The 23,334-nt window shown below is 39.2% G+C and overlaps 2 protein-coding genes across 2 annotated transcripts; one reads left to right on the plus strand and one right to left on the minus strand.

Annotated features, from left to right (window-relative positions):
* Positions 1-1,565: 1,565 nt before the first annotated feature.
* On the minus strand, positions 1,566-10,982 carry wdr46 (WD repeat domain 46). Its single transcript, XM_088408081.1, has 14 exons — positions 10,911-10,982; positions 10,580-10,729; positions 10,354-10,437; positions 10,166-10,278; positions 10,004-10,091; positions 9,343-9,404; positions 8,211-8,315; positions 7,655-7,805; positions 6,831-7,066; positions 4,605-4,758; positions 3,477-3,624; positions 2,261-2,451; positions 2,065-2,178; positions 1,566-1,969 (listed from the first exon to the last, which is right to left on the minus strand). The coding sequence occupies exons 1-14, from the start codon at positions 10,965-10,967 to the stop codon at positions 1,850-1,852; spliced, it is 1,773 nt and encodes a 590-aa protein (XP_088264207.1). The 5' UTR covers positions 10,968-10,982; the 3' UTR covers positions 1,566-1,849.
* On the plus strand, positions 10,526-23,333 carry LOC148426997 (cytosolic sulfotransferase 3-like). Its single transcript, XM_088408082.1, has 8 exons — positions 10,526-10,755; positions 19,653-19,799; positions 19,910-20,038; positions 20,162-20,262; positions 20,361-20,487; positions 20,579-20,676; positions 22,922-23,096; positions 23,170-23,333. The coding sequence occupies exons 2-8, from the start codon at positions 19,661-19,663 to the stop codon at positions 23,280-23,282; spliced, it is 882 nt and encodes a 293-aa protein (XP_088264208.1). The 5' UTR covers positions 10,526-10,755; positions 19,653-19,660; the 3' UTR covers positions 23,283-23,333.
* The last annotated feature ends 1 nt before the right edge of the window (position 23,334 follows it).

Genomic DNA, 23,334 nt, shown 5'->3' on the forward strand with positions numbered 1-23,334 from the left:
ATATATATACACACACATACAAACACACGCACACGGAAAATGATCTGGGGAACTTGTACTGCTACACAAAATCGTCAGACCTATTACATAACTTTTATTGGTCTGCAGCACTGTATGAGATTAGGGGAAAAAAAACTGTGAAGTTGAATGCAATTGTTTGTATGAATGTTAACTGCATATGTAGATTGCTGGACTATGTCACTAGTATATATAGTCCTGTAAACCACAGGTGTCAAACTTAGGGGCTATATTGGCAAGTTGTCCTTTTTTATTTTATAGCTTGTACGGTTCTGAATCTCCTTCTGAATGTGCTTCTTTATTTTTTAAATAGCATTTACTGTTCTGAATCTCGCTTTTCAAGAGTTTTTACAGGCCTCTGATTTCAAAACTAGTCAGAAATGTGACTAACACACCTTAAATGTATTTCCTTTCACAGTCATACTGGCCCTCTGACAGAAACTGTAACTACAACGTGGCCCATGACAAAAATGAGCTTAACACTTCTGCTTTCAACAACTGACAGTCATGAAAAGAAATTGTAGTTAAGTACAATTGGCAAATTTTCCACAGCACACTTGATCTGTCACAGCACACTAGTGTGTTTGGGAATTACTGCTGATGTTTGAGACGTGGCATCAGACGCCTGCAATATGTAAACCACTGACACCATTTTTGCTTAAGGTTATCACACAGAAGTGTAAATGAAATAATTCCTGTTATGAACCTAAGAATGACCCAGAAGGCAATATTATATATTTGCTATTTAAAATTACTACAGTATTTACAAACCTGTAGGCATGAGCCTTGACACTTATATGGCATGCACTGAATTGATTTGACTGTAAATATTTTTTACAGCACTGCAGAATGTTTTTTTTTTTGGGAAAAATGAAACAACCTTACGAGTACAAATATGTTGTTATTTAGGGTCGATTGTGCTGTTTTTCAGATGGAATGACCTGATTTGTAACCTGAAAGCTAACATGATCTTACCATAAAACACAAGTAGAATACTACAACACATAAATGCATATACTGTAACAAGTATTATCCGATAATGAACCAAGTCCCTACTGTACAAATCGAAGCAGTATGCGTTCTATGGCGTCAGTAAACATTGACCGATGGTTGTGCTGATAAGGCAGTATTAACAACTCTACAGTTGAACCTGTTTGTTCTGCTCCACTCCTCCCTACATTCAATTACAGTGAATAGAATGTGCTCATCCAATTAAAAAAAAAAAAAGTTAGAATCTGCACAATTTGTGATTTATTAGAACTTTTCAAACGTTTCAAACCAGTTTGTCGAGTCAAAGTACACTACTTATACATGTGTCGTGTGTGTAATCTTTAACCAGCACCAGGAAATAAACATCAAAACGTTTTGGAGATAATGTTGGTTGACCTGGCTGACCTGACCTGGCTGGCTTTGAGCCATATAAATTTGTATTTTTGGGGGGGGCTTTTTTCTTTTTGCTTTTTTTTATGACTGTTGAGATTTCAACTGCAGAAAAAAAGGTCCACAGCTATAAAAAAAAAAATAAATAAATAAAAACAAATGTGATCTGCGACGAGATGTGGGTACCTTTATTTCAAATTCTAAGCAAATTTATAGCCCTTTTACATTGTATTTCTATTGAATTGGTCACACGAGTCAATCCCGGGCATCAGTTGATAATATCCAGTGCAGAGGTTGGGCCAAAAACAAGCAGCCCCGCCACGGCATGTACCACGGATTACAAAATAAACACCATTCAGGCGTACTTTCTTTCGTCCAGGATTAGGGCGTGGGGTTGTTTTGTCCATACACGCAGGGTGCTTCTCAGTGTCACAGTGGGTTAGTAGATCTTTTATTTTTGGAACCTGTCCAGAGCTGATTTTTGGCTTGTGATGGCTGCTTTCTTCTTTTCCTTTGCTGTCCTTTCCTGCTTCAGCTTCATTTTGTCTTCCATACTTTTCACTATTAGATCCTGAATGGTGAAACGATAACTTGGTGAACCCGAGTAGATGTAACGACAAAAATACAAACGTTTGACTGCAGGCAGGTTTTGACAAAATCACTTACCCTCTTGTCAATGTTGGCCACTTGTCTCTTCCGCCTTTCCACATTGCCTGCTGAGCTGCGACCTTTTTTCTTATACTTGGGGACAAACCTTTCTTTGGCAAGAGGATCAAAGCCCTAACAAGACAAAAGGTTTGCACCAATATTTAGCAGAGTATCTTGAAACGTTGAGCCTTGACGACTAGCATTTAACACTGACCAGGGCTTGCACTCTGTCTTGGTGCCTTTGCTCGAAGGTGGCAAGATCAACCTTCCCCAGCTGAGTGGGGTCCAGACTGATAAGATCTGGCTGGATCTTCTCCAGCAGGGCTTTAACCTCCCATTCTTGCCTCTGCTTGGCACTGCGGTATGGATTTGAGTCCAGGGCGTCAAAATTTGGCTCACCCGCTCCTGGGAATGAAAATTAAAGGTCAAAGCACGGACCGTGCAAAGTTTTCTTTTCACCTACCGCCTTTTGAATATGCCAGTACAAAGGTGCCTTGAGAACCTACTGCTCCGACACAAGTTTGACGAATGACCCTTCATTTGTCCTAGTTTAAATGTTTAGGATGCATGCGTCTTATGGTAGCAACTAAATGAACTCAATTCATCACCAAGAGCAGTTAGTGAATTGTATTGGGATCGATTTAAAAAAAAAAAAAAAAAACACAACAACTACATCTGCAAGCACTTTATCCTCTCCTGGTCGCAGTTTCAGTCAAACTGAACAAAAATAAAGACAACCAGAACTTTACTTGAGGCAAGCCCACTTAGCTTAATGCTAACAAGCAGCACAGACGATCATTGACACGCGTAAAAAACAAGCATCTGTGTTGCTTTGTTATAAGCCTTTAAGCAGTCAATATTTTAGAATAACAAATGTCAGAGTAACATTCCATTGTACGTAGAGTAATACAATAGACGGGAGACATTTTCGACTTTCCGACGGAGATGATTCCAGATTTCTGGGCATTTGTTTGCATGTGACCTGATCTATTTCGATTTGCCATTTACAAGCTTGTTTCGTCAATTAAATCACTGTGTGACACGTCGACATCTATCGAGTGATTTGTCAAAATGTTCAACACTTTTAATTAGCAACATTTTCATCAAATGAAGTTCTCATTGCAGAGGAGCTACGACGGCATCATTTTAATGCGCATATATGCTGATGCCACGATGCATTTGCATCGTGACGAAGCAAGCACGCACCAAGCGCAGCTAGGCTAGGCCGACCGAACCGTTCACATGATTCGCATTTGGATTGGCAAAAGGAATACATAACTCCCGCAATCCCGAATGAAATCCCATTCGGATTAGACCTTTTCGTTTCGATTCAGGTGTTTATGGCTACATTCACACTGTGTTTGGTGCACAATCACGGCACAAACACGTATCAGAAGGCACCAGTGTTATCCAGCCAAATCCGGTCAGACCTGGTACGAGCATGCTGGTGAAGCCTTGTCCATGGCCAACCCCGAGCACATCTTCGAAGGGGCAAAAGCGTAGCTCGCATGCTGCGGCCCGGGCTCTGTGGGCCATGTAGGGCTTGCTCACCGGAGAGCTCCACACATCCCTGTATACCTGCCATGAATGTTTACATTGCCGGAAAAAGACAAACAAATCACAAATATGCTTTGCAGTACAGTTTGTACAGATTTAATGCTATAAAGTCTAAAAAAAAAAAAAAAACAACAACAAAAAACACAATATTTCTCAGTGTACAAGGCGACCCCCCGCCCCCTTTTTTTTTTTTTTTTACTTAAAATTGGATGGATTTTACAAAAACGTCTAAGTCCACCCCAGTTCAAGAAACCCACTTTGATTCTTTATGGTTTTGCCTCCCTTTGGGTTGTAAATTTCTTCAACTTCAAATACCGATAAGCACGTTGAACAAAGAACTGTTTCTTTTGTGTGTTTGGTTTTCATCTTGTAGGTGTTTACTCCCAATGACTGAATAAGAATCTTCACTTTTACATGTCCCTTCACACTCTCTAACAGAACACCCGAACGTTCTCTTGAGATTCATGTCTTTGAAGCTTCAAATACAGGAACCCTTAATACAAGACATTCTGATTTCCAGATTGTTTATCTATTTCTGACTAAATTCTAAAACTTCCACAAAATAAGCATTTTGCCAACGGTTTGTTTTTTAATTTGCAGATTTTTTACTTCTACCACTACTACTACTACTACTGTAATAAAAGGGTCCAGAGTGACAGGAAGGGCTATCGAGATTCTATTTTTTTGCCATATCGCCCAGCCCTCGATGATATGTAATTGTTACAAAAGCAGAAGTTCTGCCCACCGCCTCATTTTTACTCACAATAGGCTGGCCCCAACTTCGCGCTAGTTTGATGACATGCTACGTAGCAGAGGCAACCAGCCAAGGAAATTTGTCTCAGGTTTAATACATTCCATAAAGGGTGCTAAATTAGCACTCACTCAGTTGATGAGGTTTCCCGTTTTTGCATGGGCAAAACATTAGTAAATCAGACCGTTATTGTGTTGACTCCTGCATATGACTAAATAAAATCTAGTTCACCCAAGATGAGGGGACTGACCTGGACAACGTCCCCCGTGGCTGCAGACAGCAGGCCCCGCTGGCTTAGTGACAGACAAGAAGCTCCAGCAGGGAGGAAGTAAGATTTGAGGGGCTGGAAGTTTCTGACGTCAAACACCTTTAGCTTTTTGTCCATGCCTGATGTCACCATATATCTGCCAAAACAGATCAACATGAAAATAGTGGTCTCTAGTGGTCATCGCCTACAGTACTTTTTGTGTCTGTGTGTGTCTCAGGGCCTGTAACCTAATCTAAGTGGGAATTTTTAAACAAATGTTCCGAGTATCCTAGACTTATCCACAAGTAATATATGCCTTTTTTTTTTTTTACCCCCAGAAGAAAAATCAATAGTGAAATGGGTAACGCGTGCGGCTTACAAATTAAAAGTACAATGTTTCCTCGCCACTCCACGCCTCACTATTTGTGGCTTCAGGGCTTTTTTTTTTTCAAAAATATACGTTGACAGTCCTATACAGAGTTTAGAACACGTTACTTAACTGCCTTAAAGCAGCGTGTGCCCGATGTACTGCAATTACACAGTCACACTCAGCCTAACAGTTGGTGATAGTGCTGTTCAATTGCAAATTAAAAGCGCTTTTGCTTAAAACAAAACCACTGCTCGTCATTCAACATGGACAAATTCATGGCGTTTGGAAGGGCTTTTTGGCCCGGAAGAAGCTTACAGGGGCAACAACTCGATCCTCTTCATATTTGGTACAGCCGAACTGTGTGTGTGTGGACATTCATGGGAGGGAGGGTGTGAAAGGCGTGCGTGGCGGAGTACAAGTGGCGCGTTTGTGTTTTGCAGTTGCACGAACGATTACAGGCTCCAGCTTGGTTGATAAGCGACGGCCGCACTCCCTGGCAACCTCAGCTCTGGAAAGAATCCCCTGTGTATTTAACACACTCTATTTATGTATGTACAATGTTCTTCAGGAGACAAATCCTACTTCGCCGAAATAATTCATCGCGGGGGTTTTCAGGTCCCCATTATCCATCAAAAAAAAAAAAAAAAAAAAACAGGGAACACTGTATTACACTTATTTTTCATCACTGTCAGAAGAGAGGCACTTCTAATTTCCGATCAAGATCTCTGCCATTCGTCTTGGCATTCTTGGCAATCAACTTCTGGGTCACATCTTGACTGATGGCAGCCCATTAGTGCATCATCAAGGCTTGGAGTTTGTCAGAATGTGTTGGTCTTTGTTTGTCTTCCCACCGTTTGAGGATTGAGCACAAGTTTTTATTAGGATTATAAGTCTGATGTGTCTCCTGGCCATGGCCCCAAAATGTCAATGATTTTCTCTCTCTGTAGTTATTTATCACTTTTGCCTTATGGCAAGGTCCTCCATCATGCCGGAAAAGGGAATTTTCGTCACCAAATTGTTTGTGGGGGGTTGGGAGGAGTTTCTCACATGGGGATGTTGTGGTACCATTCTTGATTCATTGTTGTGTTTTTAGGCAAACTGTGAGTGAGCCTAGTCCCTTGGCTTAGACGCAATCTCACAAATGACTAGTCTTAGAGAACTTTTACCATTGGCATGACACAAGACAGATAGTGGCCCTCACCTTTCTTTCTCTGAACAATCTTTTGCTGACATGATGTCAGCTGGTCCTTTTATGTCAGGGCTGAATTGCAACGGGAAGGTGTGTGGCAAGTCGGGACTTTGCAATAAATTTCAATTCATCCGATAACATTTCATAACATTCTGCAGTAGATCTAAAATGAGGCAGTAGGTTTGGTGAAAATGAATTTTTATGTCAAAACTCAAAACTTTTAGGCCACGACTGTACTGCACCGGCACTTTGCTTTTGGTCCACATTGAACTTTTGGATGGCAAACTTCGATCATGCTCTTGTTTTCCTAACAAGAATTTAGCGGTGCGGGCTAGGGGCATATTTTCAAACTCGCCCAAGGTTACTGCTTACGACCGATCATTTCAACACCAAAATACATTTTTCCTCTTGTATATTTACAAATGAACTTATTTGTTGATGTTTTTAACCTATCTGACATTACTTGCTGCAGAACTAACGCAATGTATTTTTTTCTTAAACATAAGTATTGATTTGTCGCTGTCTGGTTGCATCAATTGGCCCGGAAACAACATTTTGGGGTGCTGCCAATTCGTGGTGGATCCATCCTTTTTATGGTCAGGGTTGGCCTCTACACTATACTAGTATGTACAGAATCATCAACCATTTATCATCTTCAGTTTTTACTTACGTTCCTGTTTTGTCCACGGCGATAGATCGCACTCCTCCCTTGTGACAGAGCATCTTGACGAGAGGCTCTTTTTGACTGGGCGACCAGAGGGTGACTGTGCCGTTGGAGTGGCCAAGATGGATGACAGCGTTGTAGGGGTTCTGGCACATTACATCGAGGCGGCCCTTTTTGGTACAGATGGCGGTAACCTCTTTTCCCACGGATACATCAAGGTATTGGAGGAACCCCGTCATGCTCTAAAACAAGAGAAATTAAGCACACAACTCAACAGCATTTCGAACCTGCATTTCAAAATACAGTTGACCCCCTTGTTGATCGTGGGGGATATGCTTCAGACCCAGCAGCCGTCCCGTAAAGTCATGGCGAGTGACACTTAAAAAAATAAAAAAATATATATATAGTGTATATAAATACACACACACACACACACACACACACACACACACACACACACATTTTTTATAAGGTTTTTTAATTGTATACATGTATATTATATATACGTAGCACTTACTATACTATTTTGATGCCACTTTTTAAGATGTATAAACAATTTTGATGTTTTTACCTGGGGTTTTACATGCATTAGCAAAATAATATAGGTTTGGATTGCCCGTCAAATGGCAAATTCACTTTACCAGCCCCACCGCGGAATGGATGAATCTCGTAAACCGGGGGCCCAATGTATTCCACATCGTAACGTGAAAATAACATAAGCCAGCCAACAATCATTTCAATGTCTGTTTAATCTGCCATTTTATTGTTTGTTCTTGACTTGTGAGTCAAGTAAACCACACATACTAAGGTCGTGGGAGAGGGCAACTTACAGCAGTGGCCAACAAAAAGTGGTAGGGCAGAAACTGCATGCGAAGGACATCGTTGAACTTGCGGATGCAGTGCAGCTCAATTCCATTGGAGTCGTAGATGTACAGCCACTTTTTCTGAGCCACAGCAAACATGGTTTCAGTGTGAAGCCATCTGAAATTTGCACATTTATGTTTGAATGGATCACAAAATGAAAAATAACAAATGGAAAGGATGCACTGATAAGAACATCATTATTCTCGCTGGTAATGGACGTCTGTTATCAAAAACAGACGAGAAGCTAACAAATAGCATCAAAGTCGCAGTAAACAACATTCTAAACAATGCAGCAATGTACACAGAAAGATGATGTAAAACAACGACTTTGTGAAATTTACATTTTGCACCCCCCCCCAAAAAAAAAACAAAAACAAAAACAAAAAAAACGAGGGAATACACTATTGCCATTGTCAAGAATGTTTACTCTGTAGTTGTAAAACCACAAAGTTCGGGACTCGTTGAAAAAGTGGTATCAACCCATCCCCTGTTTTGCTGTGTGTGTATCTGTGGAAGGCTTACCGGACATCATTGATGGACTCCATCACATTTATCTCACACATCAGCTGTTTTGATTGCCAGTCAACACAAGCGACATGTCCTCTCCGTCCACCGAGCAGCAAGTGACTGAATCAAAACATTGACGGGAAAAATAAGCACCAGAAAAAAATATTCACATATTAGTGACGAGAAACAAAATTATTCCACTCGAGAACACGATTTTTTTAGGTCTGACAGCTTGTTTATATATTTTTTTCACCAATTAAAACAAAATCGTATCAAAAAGACACTTTTGCAGCCATAAAGGAGCAATAGAGGATGCTTCAATTACCGGTATTTTAAAATCACCTGTGCCAAAATGTTGGTAGATAAGACAAAAACGGTAAAACAAAAGTGAAACAAAAACATTTTGAGAAATGGAAACATTTTATTAGGGATTATTTTATATTATATACTCTGAAAAAAATCTCACCACATTAACGCAATCACGAGACATCTCGTTTTGTGGGATTTGTGTCTCGCCTCGTTACGAGCTTTGAAAAATGGAGGAAAAAAAAAGCATAAAACAAAAAAGAACTTATGGCATGCCCATAGTTACAAGTTTGAGAGCAAAGCCAGCACAATTCCTCTTAATTCCTACTGTGCTAGCTTTCTGATAGCAGAAATTATTAGTACTACTGACTTTGGGAGCTGCACACACCTCTCAATGCACTGTCTCAATTGTGACAGGCCAAACCACTTGCCACGTATACCATGAATGCAATTGTAATCAGTTCTTCTGAGTGTGGAATTTCAGTGGAATTTTGCTTAATTGGAGGTAAGATGTGGACCAGCAACATTTATGTAAATACAGTCATTTTGGAAACAAAATACCAATTTTAGTTTCAATCAGCACAAACATTTTTTAGTTTGTTTTCCAGTGTTCCCCAGTGTCATTGATCCCCTGTCCTGTAAATGAAATTAGCCCTGTAAATGAAATTAAACAGAATTTTCTTTACTAATTAAATGAGTAGCTTCTGACAGGAAGTGACAAAAGTGACATGGTACAGATGTTGATGATGATAATGACATTGCGCTAGCCTGAAAAGGATTTTTGATCATGAACTGAGACTGTTGCCCTATCAAAACTGAGATTAGAAAGAGGGTCACTGACCGTCCAGTCTTGCTGTAATCCAGTTGGTACGGTCCAAATTGTGACAGATTCAGGTCAAAATACTGAGGACAATGTCAAGGAAAAACATAGCATGAAACAATAAAGCCAGTTTCCATTTATTTACAACCATTTCAATGTTAACAGGGATAATTGCCATGGCAAAACAGAATGGTATTTGCAAATTACAACATGGTAAACTAAATTTCCTTTTGAGCTGCAAACAATGATTATTTTAGTGCCTCAATTATTTTGATGACTGAACAAAGAATCAGAGTTTAAATGTTTTCATTCTATCTCTTTATTAAAAAAACAGAACTTTTTATTGAAAGTGCAGAAACGTAAATCAGTAAAACTTCAGTTACTGGTTTGATCATTGGTCTCTAAAGTAAAATGTATGTAAATAATATCTGATACACAGTGTTTAACACAATGTCAATTCACGTTCATAGAATAGAAAAAAAAATGAGAATATTTAATATAACAATCCTGAAATTCTGTTGGTTTGGTTAACTTTAGGCCTGTAAATGATTGTGGTTATCAAAAATAATTTTAAATTGATCTTTAAAAAAAATAGCTCTAGATTCATTGGTGTGGCTCCATTTTCCACATTTACAATTGTTAACTACTGGCCAACACAACTACACAAGATAATACTGCTCACCTTGGTCCCAGACGTTATATCAACAGCCTCTGCAATATCCTGCTGTGAAATTGTACATGTGTCTTCATCTTCGTCTCCTTCAAGAAACCTGAAGAAGTCATCAAATGAGGTTATAGCAATGTGGCATTTTTAACCAATCTCTTTGAGCCATGAAGAATTTACCCCGCTTCCTCAGGGAGGAGAAGGTCAAACCGCGCAGCTTGTTTTCGAGCCATTTCTGAGGCTTCCTCTGAACGACAAATAGCTTCCTTCAGCTTTGGATAACTCTTGACGGCCTAAAACAAAAGTACAATACATGCTATTTCCAACCGATGAATCGATATAATGAACAGAAATCTCAAATTGCTGACCCGCTTTTCAATTTTCCCCTTCCTTGTGAACTTCTGTAGCTTGGCTTCTGGAACAGACGCAGGTCCTGGGAAAACATCCTGTTTCTATTGGGGTGCCAAAAATTGGGTCAGATAAAAGTGAAGCAGGCGTTCGGGGTAGCTGTTCAAGTGGTTGTTGTTTCTTTTTTGTTTTTGCACACCACTGCTCTAATTGTAAATGTGAAGGAAGTATTGACATTTTTATTACCCTAGATGGAAGGTACTTTTCTTCTCCATCATTGTTTTGCTTCTTCCTCTTTTTTGCAGACATTGTTCCACGCTTTTGCTGCTGTGGATCAGCAACCTGTTTTCCACCGTCTTTTTCATCCTTTTTCTCGTGCCAGTAACGAGATGAAGGCTGCCAAAGAGAAGACATAGGTACGGGTAAGTTCGGTAGCAAAGATCTTTATGCTATACTGAGAAAGACTATGTTGGCACGCGTTCATAAAGTGGTTCAATGTCACAGATGCTTTTGTCTCTTCTTCACAAATATCGTTTTTTTTCCCCCTTTTTATGCTGTCGTCCTGACAATCTATTACCTTTATCCTTTTCCCCACGTGTGAGTCTTTAGCTGGGTGCTTCACGGGCGCCGCCATCTTTGTTGTGTAGAACCCGACCCCCAACCTTTCCTTTAATGACGTCATGTCCGCCACAGAGGCAAAAAAAAAAAAAAAAAATCAGGATGCGTCTTCCCATCACAGTACAGTACTGTACTGACAAAGGTATTGTAGCGCTAACGGGAGTTGACTACTCCGGAGATACAGTATAGCAAAACATGCCAATACATGTCAAACTCTGCTTGAGTTAAAGCATGCAGTATATATAAGAAACCATGAGTAATGAAGAGCAATGCACATAAAAATGCACTCAAACATAATTCATAGTGATAGACTTACTACCCCCGCAAAGGAAAGGGAGTAAAAATTATTTGAACCTTTTTTAAATTATATTAAAAAAGAAAAAAAGTTAAAATGCTTTGATTTTACCATCTAAACGAAGAATACATGCTGATTTGTCTAACCCTAGAAAACGATTGATAGAAAGATTATGAATGAACAGTCAGATCTTGTGTAAAAAAATGTTACATGTGAAAAATATGATATATGATATGTTTGTGTTAGTATTTATGTATATATGTTTATGCATCTTCCATATATTTATACACATACAATATTAGCATTTATAGTCATATGGAAATACAATTGCATGAATGAACTACATTAACTTATTTATTTATGTGAATGTTTTTGTGAACAATATATTAATATATCGGTAAATATAATCCAAGGAGTAGGACCAGATACATTCTAAACTTCTTCCTACTTCCTTTTGAACATATACAGCAGTCAGATCTTGTGTAAAAAATTGTTACCTGTGAAAAATATGATATATGATATGTTTGTGTTAGTATTTATGTATATATGTTTGTGCATCTTCCATATATATATATATATATATATATATATATATATATATATATATATATATATATATATATATATATATATATATATATATATATATATATATATATATATATATATATATATATATATATATATATACAATATTAGCATATATAGTCATATGGAAATATAACTGCATGAATGAACTACATTAACTTATTTATGTGAATGTTTTTGTGATGTGAAACAATATATTAATATATTGGTAAATATAATCCAAGGAGTAGGACCAGATAAATTCTAAATTTCTTCTTACTTCCTTTTGAACATATACAGCAAATTTCATTGAACTGTTCATATGCTGACAATTCTCTTATTTGCTTCCTTTTGTGTTTTTGTTTGTGTTCACATTTTATTTTATTGTGTTTGTTATATATATGTTCAATTAAAAAAATCAATCATTTAATCAATCAAAAACAGCAGCAACATCTATCTATCTATCTATCTATCTATCTATCTATCTATCTATCTATCTATCTATCTATCTATCTATCTATCTATCTATCTATCTATCTATCTATCTATCTATCTATCTATCTATCTATCTATCTATCTATCCATCCATCCATCCATCCATCCATCCATCAATCCATCCGTCCGTCCGTCCGTCCGTCCGTCCATCCGTGGCTGGCTAACCGCTCCTCCACCGTGTTACCCTCATTGGTTGATGGTCACGCTGGGAGCCAATCGCGTGTCTTATAGAAGACCTTATAGTGACCTGCAAGACACTTAAAAAGTGAGTTCGCCCGACTCAACTCCCGCTTGTTATTCACAGCTGGACGTGCCAGTCGGTCGGTCTCATTCATTAAACACACAGGGTGTTCTTGATCCTCCAAGTCAGAGGAGCAAAAACCTTCACCAGATCGTTGGAAATCTCTTACCTAGATTTTTTTTTTTTTATAATAAAATGGTATTTCAAGTGTAAAATCTCATTGTTTGATCATGTACAGATTTGACTTTAACTTGATTTCAAAGGATTGAAAGGGAGTAATTGTTCACTTACTGAATAAGGTGTAAGAATTTAAGATTTAAGTAAATATGTGTACACTACTGCAGTAACACATGTCTTAAATAATATGCCCAAAATGAAGACATTTCCCATTTTAAAAAGAGTTTTTTTTTTTTTAATTAAAAAAATCTGGCCCCAATTAAGCCACAAATAAGCCACTCTTTTGAACAGTTCATTTTAGTGAACGGTGTGTGAAGGAAGGGCTCCCTTTAAAGAGCCATAAGTCCTGTTACTTGAAGGTACCAGACAATATTTGGCCATTCAAAACTATTTTACATAAATGAATAATATTGTAAAAATACAGGGATCGATTGTCCCCAAAATTCTATGTGAACAATTTTGCTGTTGCCCAGTTCAACCCAATCAGTCAAGTCAACCTCCAAAGGAATGGCCAGGAACACTTGAGAGGTGCACTGAGTCGCCATACTCCTACTCATGAGTGGGCAAGTACAAGGAATGCTGGTGGCAATTGCCCACTGTATTAGATGGTATGTGAAGGTGATAAAACAAGTCATGAAACTTTACTTTGCTTGCCTTCTGTCTTCAGTAATGTTGTCTGGATTCACATTGACTCCTCCCAATTTTGGGGTGTTGCAGAATTTATTAGAAGCCGACAAAAACCCTATCTTGAATCACTTCTGAGTTTTATTTGGGTAGAAATTTAACGTAAACTTCATTTTTACCTGCAAATCTATCACACTCACAGAAGTGGAACCAAGAGCAGGTGAGAGACAGGTAAGAGTGCTGAACAATTGGTTCATTTGATGACAGAGAAGCTCGGTCAGGGGGCAACTGTGAATGGCTTCAGCTCGGAGGCTGGAGAGGCAGATTGTCCAATTGGGGCAGGCAGAGCAGATCTTCTTACCGAGGCAGCAGGCATTTGGGTTGTCAAAGACAGGCAACGTCAGAATCCAGGCTGTCAGATCAGGACAATAGGCGTTCGGATTGTCAAAGTCAGGTATGGTCAGAACTAGTGATTGGTTAATGAAAGTGCGTCATGTGTATCGACACGTGAGGAAACTGTATTGATACTCTGTTGGCACCCATTGTGTCACCTAAATGGGACACCTGATGGATCTCACTGTACTTACATTTCACCCGACCTATAAACAATATTATTAATGCTTGTATTGTATAGTATCTTGTTTTATTTCTGTTTTAATCCAGGTTTAAAATATCTTTGAAATTTATAGTTAATAAACTATATGAACGTGTCATTGTAAAAATCTGAGCGAAAGTGTCATGATTGTGAATGGATGTCTCTTATGTAGGATACTTGTCTTTACAGCATAAATTTCTTTTAAAAAATGATTTCCTATGCACATTTTTTACACAAAAAAAAATCCAGTAATTTGACTACAGAATCATTGTTTTTTAAGCCAAAGTAAAGATACATGTATTCAGTAATAAAGTAGTTATTCTATCAACTACTTACTACTTACTATCTGAAGTCACAGCCAACCAAACTAAAGCAAAAATAAATGCCAACTCAAACATTTCATGCCAATTTACATCAGAATGGTCCCCCAAGCTGGAATCCTTTCTTTTCTTTCGAGTTCCCTAGCTACTCTCTTTCAAGTTCCCTAGCTACTAACTTAAAGAGAAGAACTGCAAAATTTGTCATTCATTAAACAAGACGTACCCGCTGACCGGTGCGCTTCCCTTTGAAGTTTGGGTCCTCAGTCACAGGTACTGATTGAGCGAGACAGTGACTGCGTCAGTTACATAAAAGCAGCTTTATCTTTATTTATTTATTTTTTTTAAGCGTTACACGCTGCAACACAGGTTTTCGCTCAATGGGCTCGACACTTGCCACTCTGCCAATGCATTGGTGTTGCCAAACCTATCACTAATCAGAAAATAGGCAGGCAGAACAGAATGGCAGATATGTGTGTAGTCAGGGGCAGGCAGGATCAGAAGGTGGACAGGCAAAAAAAGAATACATGTAAAAAGGCTTGGCATGCAAAGCAAGACGGTCTGGCTGGGACTGGCAAGAAGAGACAAACTTTTATACTGGGCCGGTAATTCGTTGCACCTGGCAATTGGACTGACAGGTTGGTGAGGAAGATGGACAGGTAGACTGTGACATATACCTATTATATAAGTGTCAATTTTCAAGCTAATCAAGTGGCGATTTAAGGGAATGTTTCAAGATTCAAGATTTAATGTCATGTGTATAGTTGTGCCATACGATGAAATTCTTATTCTGTTCCCTTCCCTGAGCAGCAGACTACATTCCATAATTGAGCAATAAATAGCAATAAACATCAAAAAGAGACAATGGTGCTAATAATGTAGTGCAGAATATCATGATTTTTTTTTAAGTGCAAGATTTTGTTTATGCGTGCAGCAGGAGGAGTTAAAGGACCTCTATCATGGTATTTTAAATATTCCAAGAAATGAGGCTTTTTGTTAGTGAGATTTGTAACAAGGAAGTGACCCAACTCATTGACTGAAACAGCGCCTTGCAATGTAAGGTTGCCATGTCCCCTTCATGACGTCATTCTAAAGCCAACCGCCACAAAACAATAACAAAGAAAATAGCAGTCTAGACGTATGCACATAACTGTAGTTTTACAAAGTCATGAAACTCAAAAGTAGATGTACACATTTAGAAACTTAAGTTAGTAGAAGAATGTAAATACCCCAACAAAGCAGCCTTTACACAGCGTGTGATATGAATTTATCCAATGTATGTGGTTCATTTCTATACAAACTAGTATGTGAAGGTGAAAGCGAAGGCCTTGCCATGAAGTAATTGTGGGTAATTTATTTGTCATGTTCACTGAAAACCTACTCTTGTATTGGCAAGTTGCCACTTTGTCATGTATACCTAAAACTGCATTAGTATGCAATAGTTAACTGCAGTCAACTATTTTTTTACAGCATTTATACAGGTTACCGGTTAGTCTAAAACTGAAAAAAATAACTAAAGCCATCAAGTGTCTGAAAGAAAAGATGGCAATCTTTATTTTATCACAATTACACTTCACATGGCAAAAACAAATGATTTTCCCTGGTAAAACCTGAAGTAAGAACAGGTACGGCTGCTCGGATAATGTGGGTGTGTTTTTATGCTGCACGGGCAGAATGGTTGCTGGAGGAAAGTGCAAGGGCCTTCCAGAACTTTCCTGGGCGTGCTCATGTCATCAAAACCGTCACAAGCCCTTTTACCTGCTCGGTAAAGTTATTAGGCGTCGTCGATATAAATCCAAATGTTAAATTGTCAGATATGTGTAAACAAAGTACAATATTACAGGGGACAAATTTCACTTAATAACTCATAAAATCCCTATCTTCTATCCTTGTGTAGTTATTGGTTTCGGACGTTTTGTCAAATGTTTGGCTAAAGTAGTACTTCTCAATCATATTTTCCAAAGCCCGCCCTAGGAAAGAGAAAACATTTTGCCCCCCCCGTCACACCTACCATAAATGCCATTATCTATAAAAGTTGTATAAGTATACCTAAAACTGCATTAGTATGCAATAGTTAACTACAGTCAACTATTTTTTTACAGCATTTATACAGGTTACCGGTTAGTCTAAAACTGAAAAAAATAACTAATGACATCAAGTGTCTGAAAAAAAAGATGGCAATCTTTATTTTATCACAATTACACTTCACATGGCAAAAACAAATGATTTTCCCTGGTAAAACCTGAAGTAAGAACAGGTACGGCTGCTCGGATAATGTGGGTGTGTTTTTACGCTGCACGGGCAGAATGTGCAAGGGCCTTCCAGGACTTTCCTGGGCGCTCTCATGTCATCAAAACCGTCACAAGCCATTTTACCTGCTCAGTAAAGTTATTGGGCTTCGTCAATATAAATCCCAATGTTAAATTGTCTTTTATGTGTAAACAAAGTACAATATTACAGGGGACAAATTTCACTTAATAACTCATAAAATCCCTATTTTCTATCCTTATGTAGTTATTTGTTTCGGATGTTTTGTCAAATGTTTGGCTAAAGTAGTGCTTCTCAATTATAGTTTCCAAAGCCTGCCCTAGGAAAAAGAAAACATTTTGCCCCCCCCACCCCCCCCACCCTAAATGCCATTATATATAAAAGTTGTATAAGTATACCTAAAACTGCATTAGTATGCAATAGTTAACTACAATCAACTATTTTTTACAGCATTTATACAGGTTACCGGTTAGTCTAAAACTGAAAAAAATAACTAAGGACATCAAAGTGTCTGAAAAAAAGAAGGCAATCTTTATTTTATCACAATTACACTTTACATGGCAAAAACAAATGATTTTCCCTGGGGTCATTTTCTCGCGCCAGCCAGGGGGGCCTGCTCCACTATTTGAGAAGGACTGGGTTAAAAGAAGGTGTAAAGATAGCAGTTACTAAATGATCTAAGCACTAAAGTTACTGATTACTTTTGTACTAAAGTAACTGAATGTTTTAGATACAAAAGTAATTACCCCCCTCCTCACCCCACACCCCGAGGCATTAATAAATACTTAAAGGTTCAGTCACTTGTTGTTGTTGACAACATTTTTTTTTGCATGAAAATTGCATACCTGTATTTATGATTGTTCTGTTTCTTTACTTTGATCAAAATTCTGCCATTAATTTATCCAAGGTAACTTTAACCATTTTGCAGCAACTAGCTTGCATGACATCCTATCATGGAAAAGCATATGACGTCACAAAACTAATGAGTACAACATGCTCTTGCTTGCTTAAGAGCACTTCTACTTTGCATGTACACCCTGGAGGATCTATAGCTCAGTAAGTCATTCCATATGCTATTCTTTACATTGGCTTTTTACATTGCTGAAAAGGAAATGTTAAATATTTTTTCGTGTTTTACCTCAATATTCCAACTCAGTTTTGCTTTTCATGACTTTAGACTATAGTATATTGGGTATGTTCCATTGAAATTCTAAACATTGCTTATCAGTATCTGGTCAGTTTGGGATATAGGTACTGTAAATATAGGTTCCAGGGAAAATCTATCTAATAAACTGTACTTGCTATACATGATAGAATGTTACAAAATCCCAGGTTTCTGTGATCATTTGAGAGCCTATGTGAACAATTACATCCAAAAACAAGAGTACCAGGGATAAACTTAACCACAAAAGTGTGATGGTATAAATCAGACTATTAGGTTTAATCCAGTTACTGTATTTGTGTATTATTTCACAAGTGTATTGTTTGATCATATAAGCGAATCTCGTAGAACTGTACCACTTGGAATTCCTCCTTTATGATCTTGCTGTAGGCATTTTGGCAGCCTTACAGACTGTCAGCCTTTACTAAGTTAAACCACACATGTTACATGTGCAACCAATTCAGGGTGTCCCCCGCCTCCTGCCCATAGTCAGCGAGGATAGGCACCAGCAAGCCTGCCATCCTTGTGAGGACAAGGGGCTATAGAAAATGGATGGATGGATGGCTGGATGGACCCCTAAACAAAAATGTCATGAAATGTATAGGTATTTATGTTTTAACACATAATCTCATTGTAATTTATTCTCAAATGTATGTGCTCATTGCAATCCGGGCCTATTTATCAGAACACAAAGCTATTATTTTGTTGGATGAATAGCAACAGAGGGTTAAATACCTCACACAATTTCACTTAGGTATGTAAACCTTCAACTTTATTAAAGCTTTCACAACAGCTGCAGCAATAACAGGAATTTACAGAATGCGAGGACATGAGAAGATGGATGGATGGGTGACAAAACAGGTTAGTTTCAAAGTCAAAGTCAAGCTTATTTTCAATTTCTTCACATGTGCTTAACATACAAAGGAATCAAGATTGCGTTTCTCACTATCCTCTGCGTTTTGCATGTACAATAACAAAGTGCAGGTGCGCAAGACGAGACAATCCTAAAAACTAGATTCTTATCCATAGTGATGTAAAGTGCAGTATGTTAGATCTACTTTGCCTAGTGTTGCTAAACTAATAACTAAACTAAAAACTAAATACGAAAAACCCGGTATGGCAAAAGTAGTTATACCTTCTTCCATTAAATAAAATGGAATTTACTTGTTCAGCATGTCATTACCTATCACTGGTAATGAGCAAAGAGGAATAATTCATCCTTAATAAAATATTCGCAGGAAAATGAAACGGGAAACACTTAAATTAAAACTGTGGTGGATGGGTTTGTGTGCCCCAGTGATGCTAGGAGCTAAATTGTCTGGGGCTTATGCCTCTGGCAGGGTCAGCTATGACAGAAAGGTCTTAGGTGAGGGACCAGACTGAGCACGGCTCATAGACCCCTTATGATGAAATTATGAATCAAATTTTGGATCCAGTTTTTCCATGCCCAAACGTGGGCCTGTACCAATGGGGCCTGGCCAGGCACAGCTCGAAGTGACGATGTGGGTCAAAGATGGTGGTGGCCAAGGGTGAGGACCTTGGCAGAACCACTCCCGGCTGCAGAAGCTCGCTCTTGGGGAATAGAATGTCACCTCTTGGCGAGGCCATCTGGTCAGGATGCCTCCTTGGAGGCCTCCCTTGTGACGGTCTCTGGGTTTGTACCCGGGAAGACCCAGGACACTTTGGGGAGAAAATGTCCCTCAGCTGGCCTGGGAAGACTTGGGGATCCTCCCAGAGGAGCCGGACAAAGTGGCTGGGGAGAGTGAAGTGTGGTCTTGTCCGCTCAAGCTGCTGTCCTCGCGACCTGACCTCGGGTGAAGCGGTAGACAGTGGATGGATGGATTGATTGATAAATTTGATGAATTCACATAATCAGATGATCTTTACAGGGGTTGGCAAATACTGTTGTAAGCTGTTCCCGCAAGAATTGAGAAGTGAAATGTATTTATTTTGCATTTAGAAGAAGAGATGGACGCACCACCTCGACCAAAACTGTTTGACTTCCATGGGGTCTCCATGACAAAATTCTTTACTGACAACTGGGAAAATGTAAACAAGTTTGAGGCAAAACCAGATGACATTGTCATAGCCACCTATCCTAAATCAGGTACCGTTCCGGATATGAATATGAACATAAAATTATCTTAAATTCATTGCTCAATAAAGCAAGTTTTCTTTCCTTGCAAAAGATCTTATTGTCTGTTTTAATGATCTTAGGAACCACATGGGTCTGCTACCTCCTGGATCGCCTGTACTTTGGAAACACGCATCCAGAGAAAGAGACGTCTCTCCCTCTGTATATCAGAGTACCATTTCTGGAGCTCTGCATCCCTGGTCATCCCAAAGGTTGAAAAAAATTTCTCAAATGTGTCATAGATAGATGACACGCTGTAATTGCTTTTCATTGTTACATCACACGAAGTTCCGGGCGCTTTAAGCTGTCACTCGTTTGCTCTCCTCTTCATTAAGGAAAAGATCTGGCTGACCAGCTCAACGTCACTCCTCGTCTAATTAAAACTCATCTGCCAGTCCAGCTTGTACCGCAGACATTTTGGAATAATAACTGTAAGGTAATAAGTGGGTCATGTCTGTTCTGTACACGACTTTGGTATGTGAAGCATTTAATGCAGAGATGCGTTGGCACAGTTGTAGCTTCGTTTTGGTGCAGGTAATCTACGTGGCTCGTAACCCTAAGGATGTGGCAGTGTCCCATTTCCACTTCAGCCACATGAACAGCATTCATCCAGCACCAGGAGACTGGAATAGCTTCCTGCAAAGATTCATGGAGGGGAAAAGTGAGATTAAAGCGTAAACAGAGTGGAATTTTTGTCAAAAAGACTTTTCCATCCTTCTCTCCACAATGAATGCGCTCTTCTGTGGCTTCAGTGGCATATGGAGCTTGGCATGAGCATGTGGTTGGCTGGTGGGAGAAGAAGCAGACGTATCCAAATCTACACTTTATTTTCTATGAGGATCTGAGTGAGGTGAATAGTTAACAAGTTGTTTCTTGCACATTGTAACAGCAGTTTTTTTCCTGGAAATTTTGAGTTCACACAACTTTTATTTTTTGTTTTTCAAAGCACTGGGTTTAATTGTACACTGAAAGTCCCTGTAAAGTGAAAATATGCCTTGTAATTTTGCCAAATATGAATGATTAAAAAAAAAAAGAAGTATATAAAATAAGGCTTTAAAATCATGAAAAAAACAACAAAATCAGGTGATACCTCAGTTTTCCGGTGCTGTGGGTGTGTCCACTGAAATAGCTGTGACCAACCAAACCCCTCTCGAGTGTCAAATACGCTTTTTATAAGTTGGGCTGGAAGAGTTGACGTTGCTTCATCCAGCATCTTTATTATGCAAACACGTAACTACATTTTGAGTCACACAATATATCCACCTGAGGTTTCTGGTCTCTGGGTCATTGTGTGGATTTAATTTCAGGGCTATGAGAAATTGATGGACTCCATGTAGTCACCATCTGTGAACGGTTTACCATGTTTTATTATTTCCCGAGTTGCAACAAAACTTGCAGCAGTAGTGGAATTTGGAGATGCAATCCACTTCTTAAATCTATTTTTGCGCTCCTTTAATTTCTTCAGAAGTAATGCAATCGCACTTTTTCTCTCATTCCCAACTGAGCACTCGGCTGCGAAAGTAGCATGCCTTTGCGGAAAATGGCGTTCCACATTGCTCTTTTTCTTATTGACAACTTCTCGCTACAGAGCAAACATTCTGGTAGTACTTCTGCATTGACAATGAATACAAATGATTCGGTCCAAGAAATGTTGAATCCTCAGTTCTTTTTCTCCTTTTCCCTCGGGGATGCATGGCCCATTGCAGACACCGGTTTGTTGACAACAGCCACTTTCCTGGCCTATGACGTAAAATTTCGTTTACAGACATGTTGATCTGTAATATTCATTCTACACATTTTTATAGCATTGGAAAACGTTACGAATGTTTCTGTCATGCTTGTACTCCTACAGAAACCCTATTAAAACAAAAAATATATTTCTCTCCCCCAACTTATTCCATTTTCAAACATTTTTGAAAAAGCTACAAGGAGCCACTAGGACGGCGCCAAAGAGCCGCATGCGGCTCGAGAGCCGCGGGTTGCCGACCTCTGTCCTAAAGCGAAAAACGAAGGCCAAGCAAGATAACTAATGTCATAAGCATATACAGTAATCCTTGATTGTTTGTGGTTAATGGGGTCCGGAACCTCCCTGAGATAAGTGAAAACCCGCAAAGTAGCATTTAATGAGAGTTTCGTGAGGGAGACGGGCACTCCTACAAGACACTGGATAGGCTCCCAGTGTGACCATCAACCAATAATCGCAGGAGTAGATACAAATCGGGGGCAGGAGTAGAATACAACTCCCACACGCTGTTAGGTAGACACAAAGGGAGAGCAGGAGATATATATATCAACGCTTGACAATTTAGTTGTCGACAGGGACCGATGGTTGCGGACCGTCACGTATTATAGGTGCGCACAGCCTTTGCCTGTAGGCTGAACAGCAGGGCAATCGGGTACGCTTTAGTTGGACGCGAGCATAGATCAAACTATTTCAGTAGTCTCTTGAATTACCGTTGGATATGCCAATCCGTTTGTTTTCATCAAGATTCATATGATCCATTTTGGTGAGCAGCACTTTTTGACATCAATATACTGAGTACTGAGAAAACATAATTCCAGGAACAAACCAAACTGAAAGTCCACCAATATGACCACGGCACGGTCGAAAACTGTTCGGCGTCTTGCCCTGACGCACCCGAGTGCAATCACCAACCGGTACCTATTAAAGCAGGCATGTCCAAACCCGGTCCTCAAGGGCCACCTATCCTGCATGTTTTTGATGTTTCCATCATCCAATGCAGCTGATTCAAATGATGAGGTTTGCTTCCGCTGAGCTGATGAGCTGATCATTTGAATCGGGTGTGGTAGGAGGACAGAAACCTCCAAAACATGCCAGATAGGCGAGGACTGGGTTTGGACAAGCCTGTATTAATGTATCCATGGCAACCATGGTACCACCTACCATTACAGATTGATTGACATGTCTTCAGACAATTTGTTCAACTCTTTTTAAATAATCAAAATAAAATAAACAAAACACTTTTTTTGGCTCCAACAAGGTGGTTTACATCATCTCTGAGTGTGTGATGCACGATATGAATTAAACAGAAAATCTTTTGATACTTGCCTGACCCAGTCTCCCACATGTGCAGAACCTGGAACGTGAGCTCGACAAGCTATGCAGCTTCCTTGGCATGTCTCCCTCGGCCAAGGAGAAAGAAAGCATCATGACTGCTGTGAAATTTGACAACATGAAAAAAAATAAACTGACCAACTTTACCAATGCCCCTTTAATGAATCTGAAGGTGTCTCCATTCATGAGAAAAGGTAGAGAACGATTATGATGGCCGTGAGTGCTTTTCCTGCTGGATCTGAATTGATCTCTCTGCCTTTTTAAAAGGGAAAGTTGGTGACTGGAAGGATCATTTCACTGTGGCCCAGAACGAACAGTGTGATGAGCACTACAAGCAGAAGCTTCAGTCCAGCGGACTGAAGTTTCGCACTGAAGTTTAAGGCTTCAATTAATAAAAGAAACCAGTTCTTTTTTCTCAGCTGATGCTAACTC

Source organism: Hippichthys cyanospilos, chromosome 2 (assembly GCF_059441005.1).
Source record: "Hippichthys cyanospilos isolate Australia breed blue-spotted pipefish chromosome 2, RoL_Hcya_1.0, whole genome shotgun sequence".
Taxonomy (NCBI): domain Eukaryota; kingdom Metazoa; phylum Chordata; class Actinopteri; order Syngnathiformes; family Syngnathidae; genus Hippichthys; species Hippichthys cyanospilos.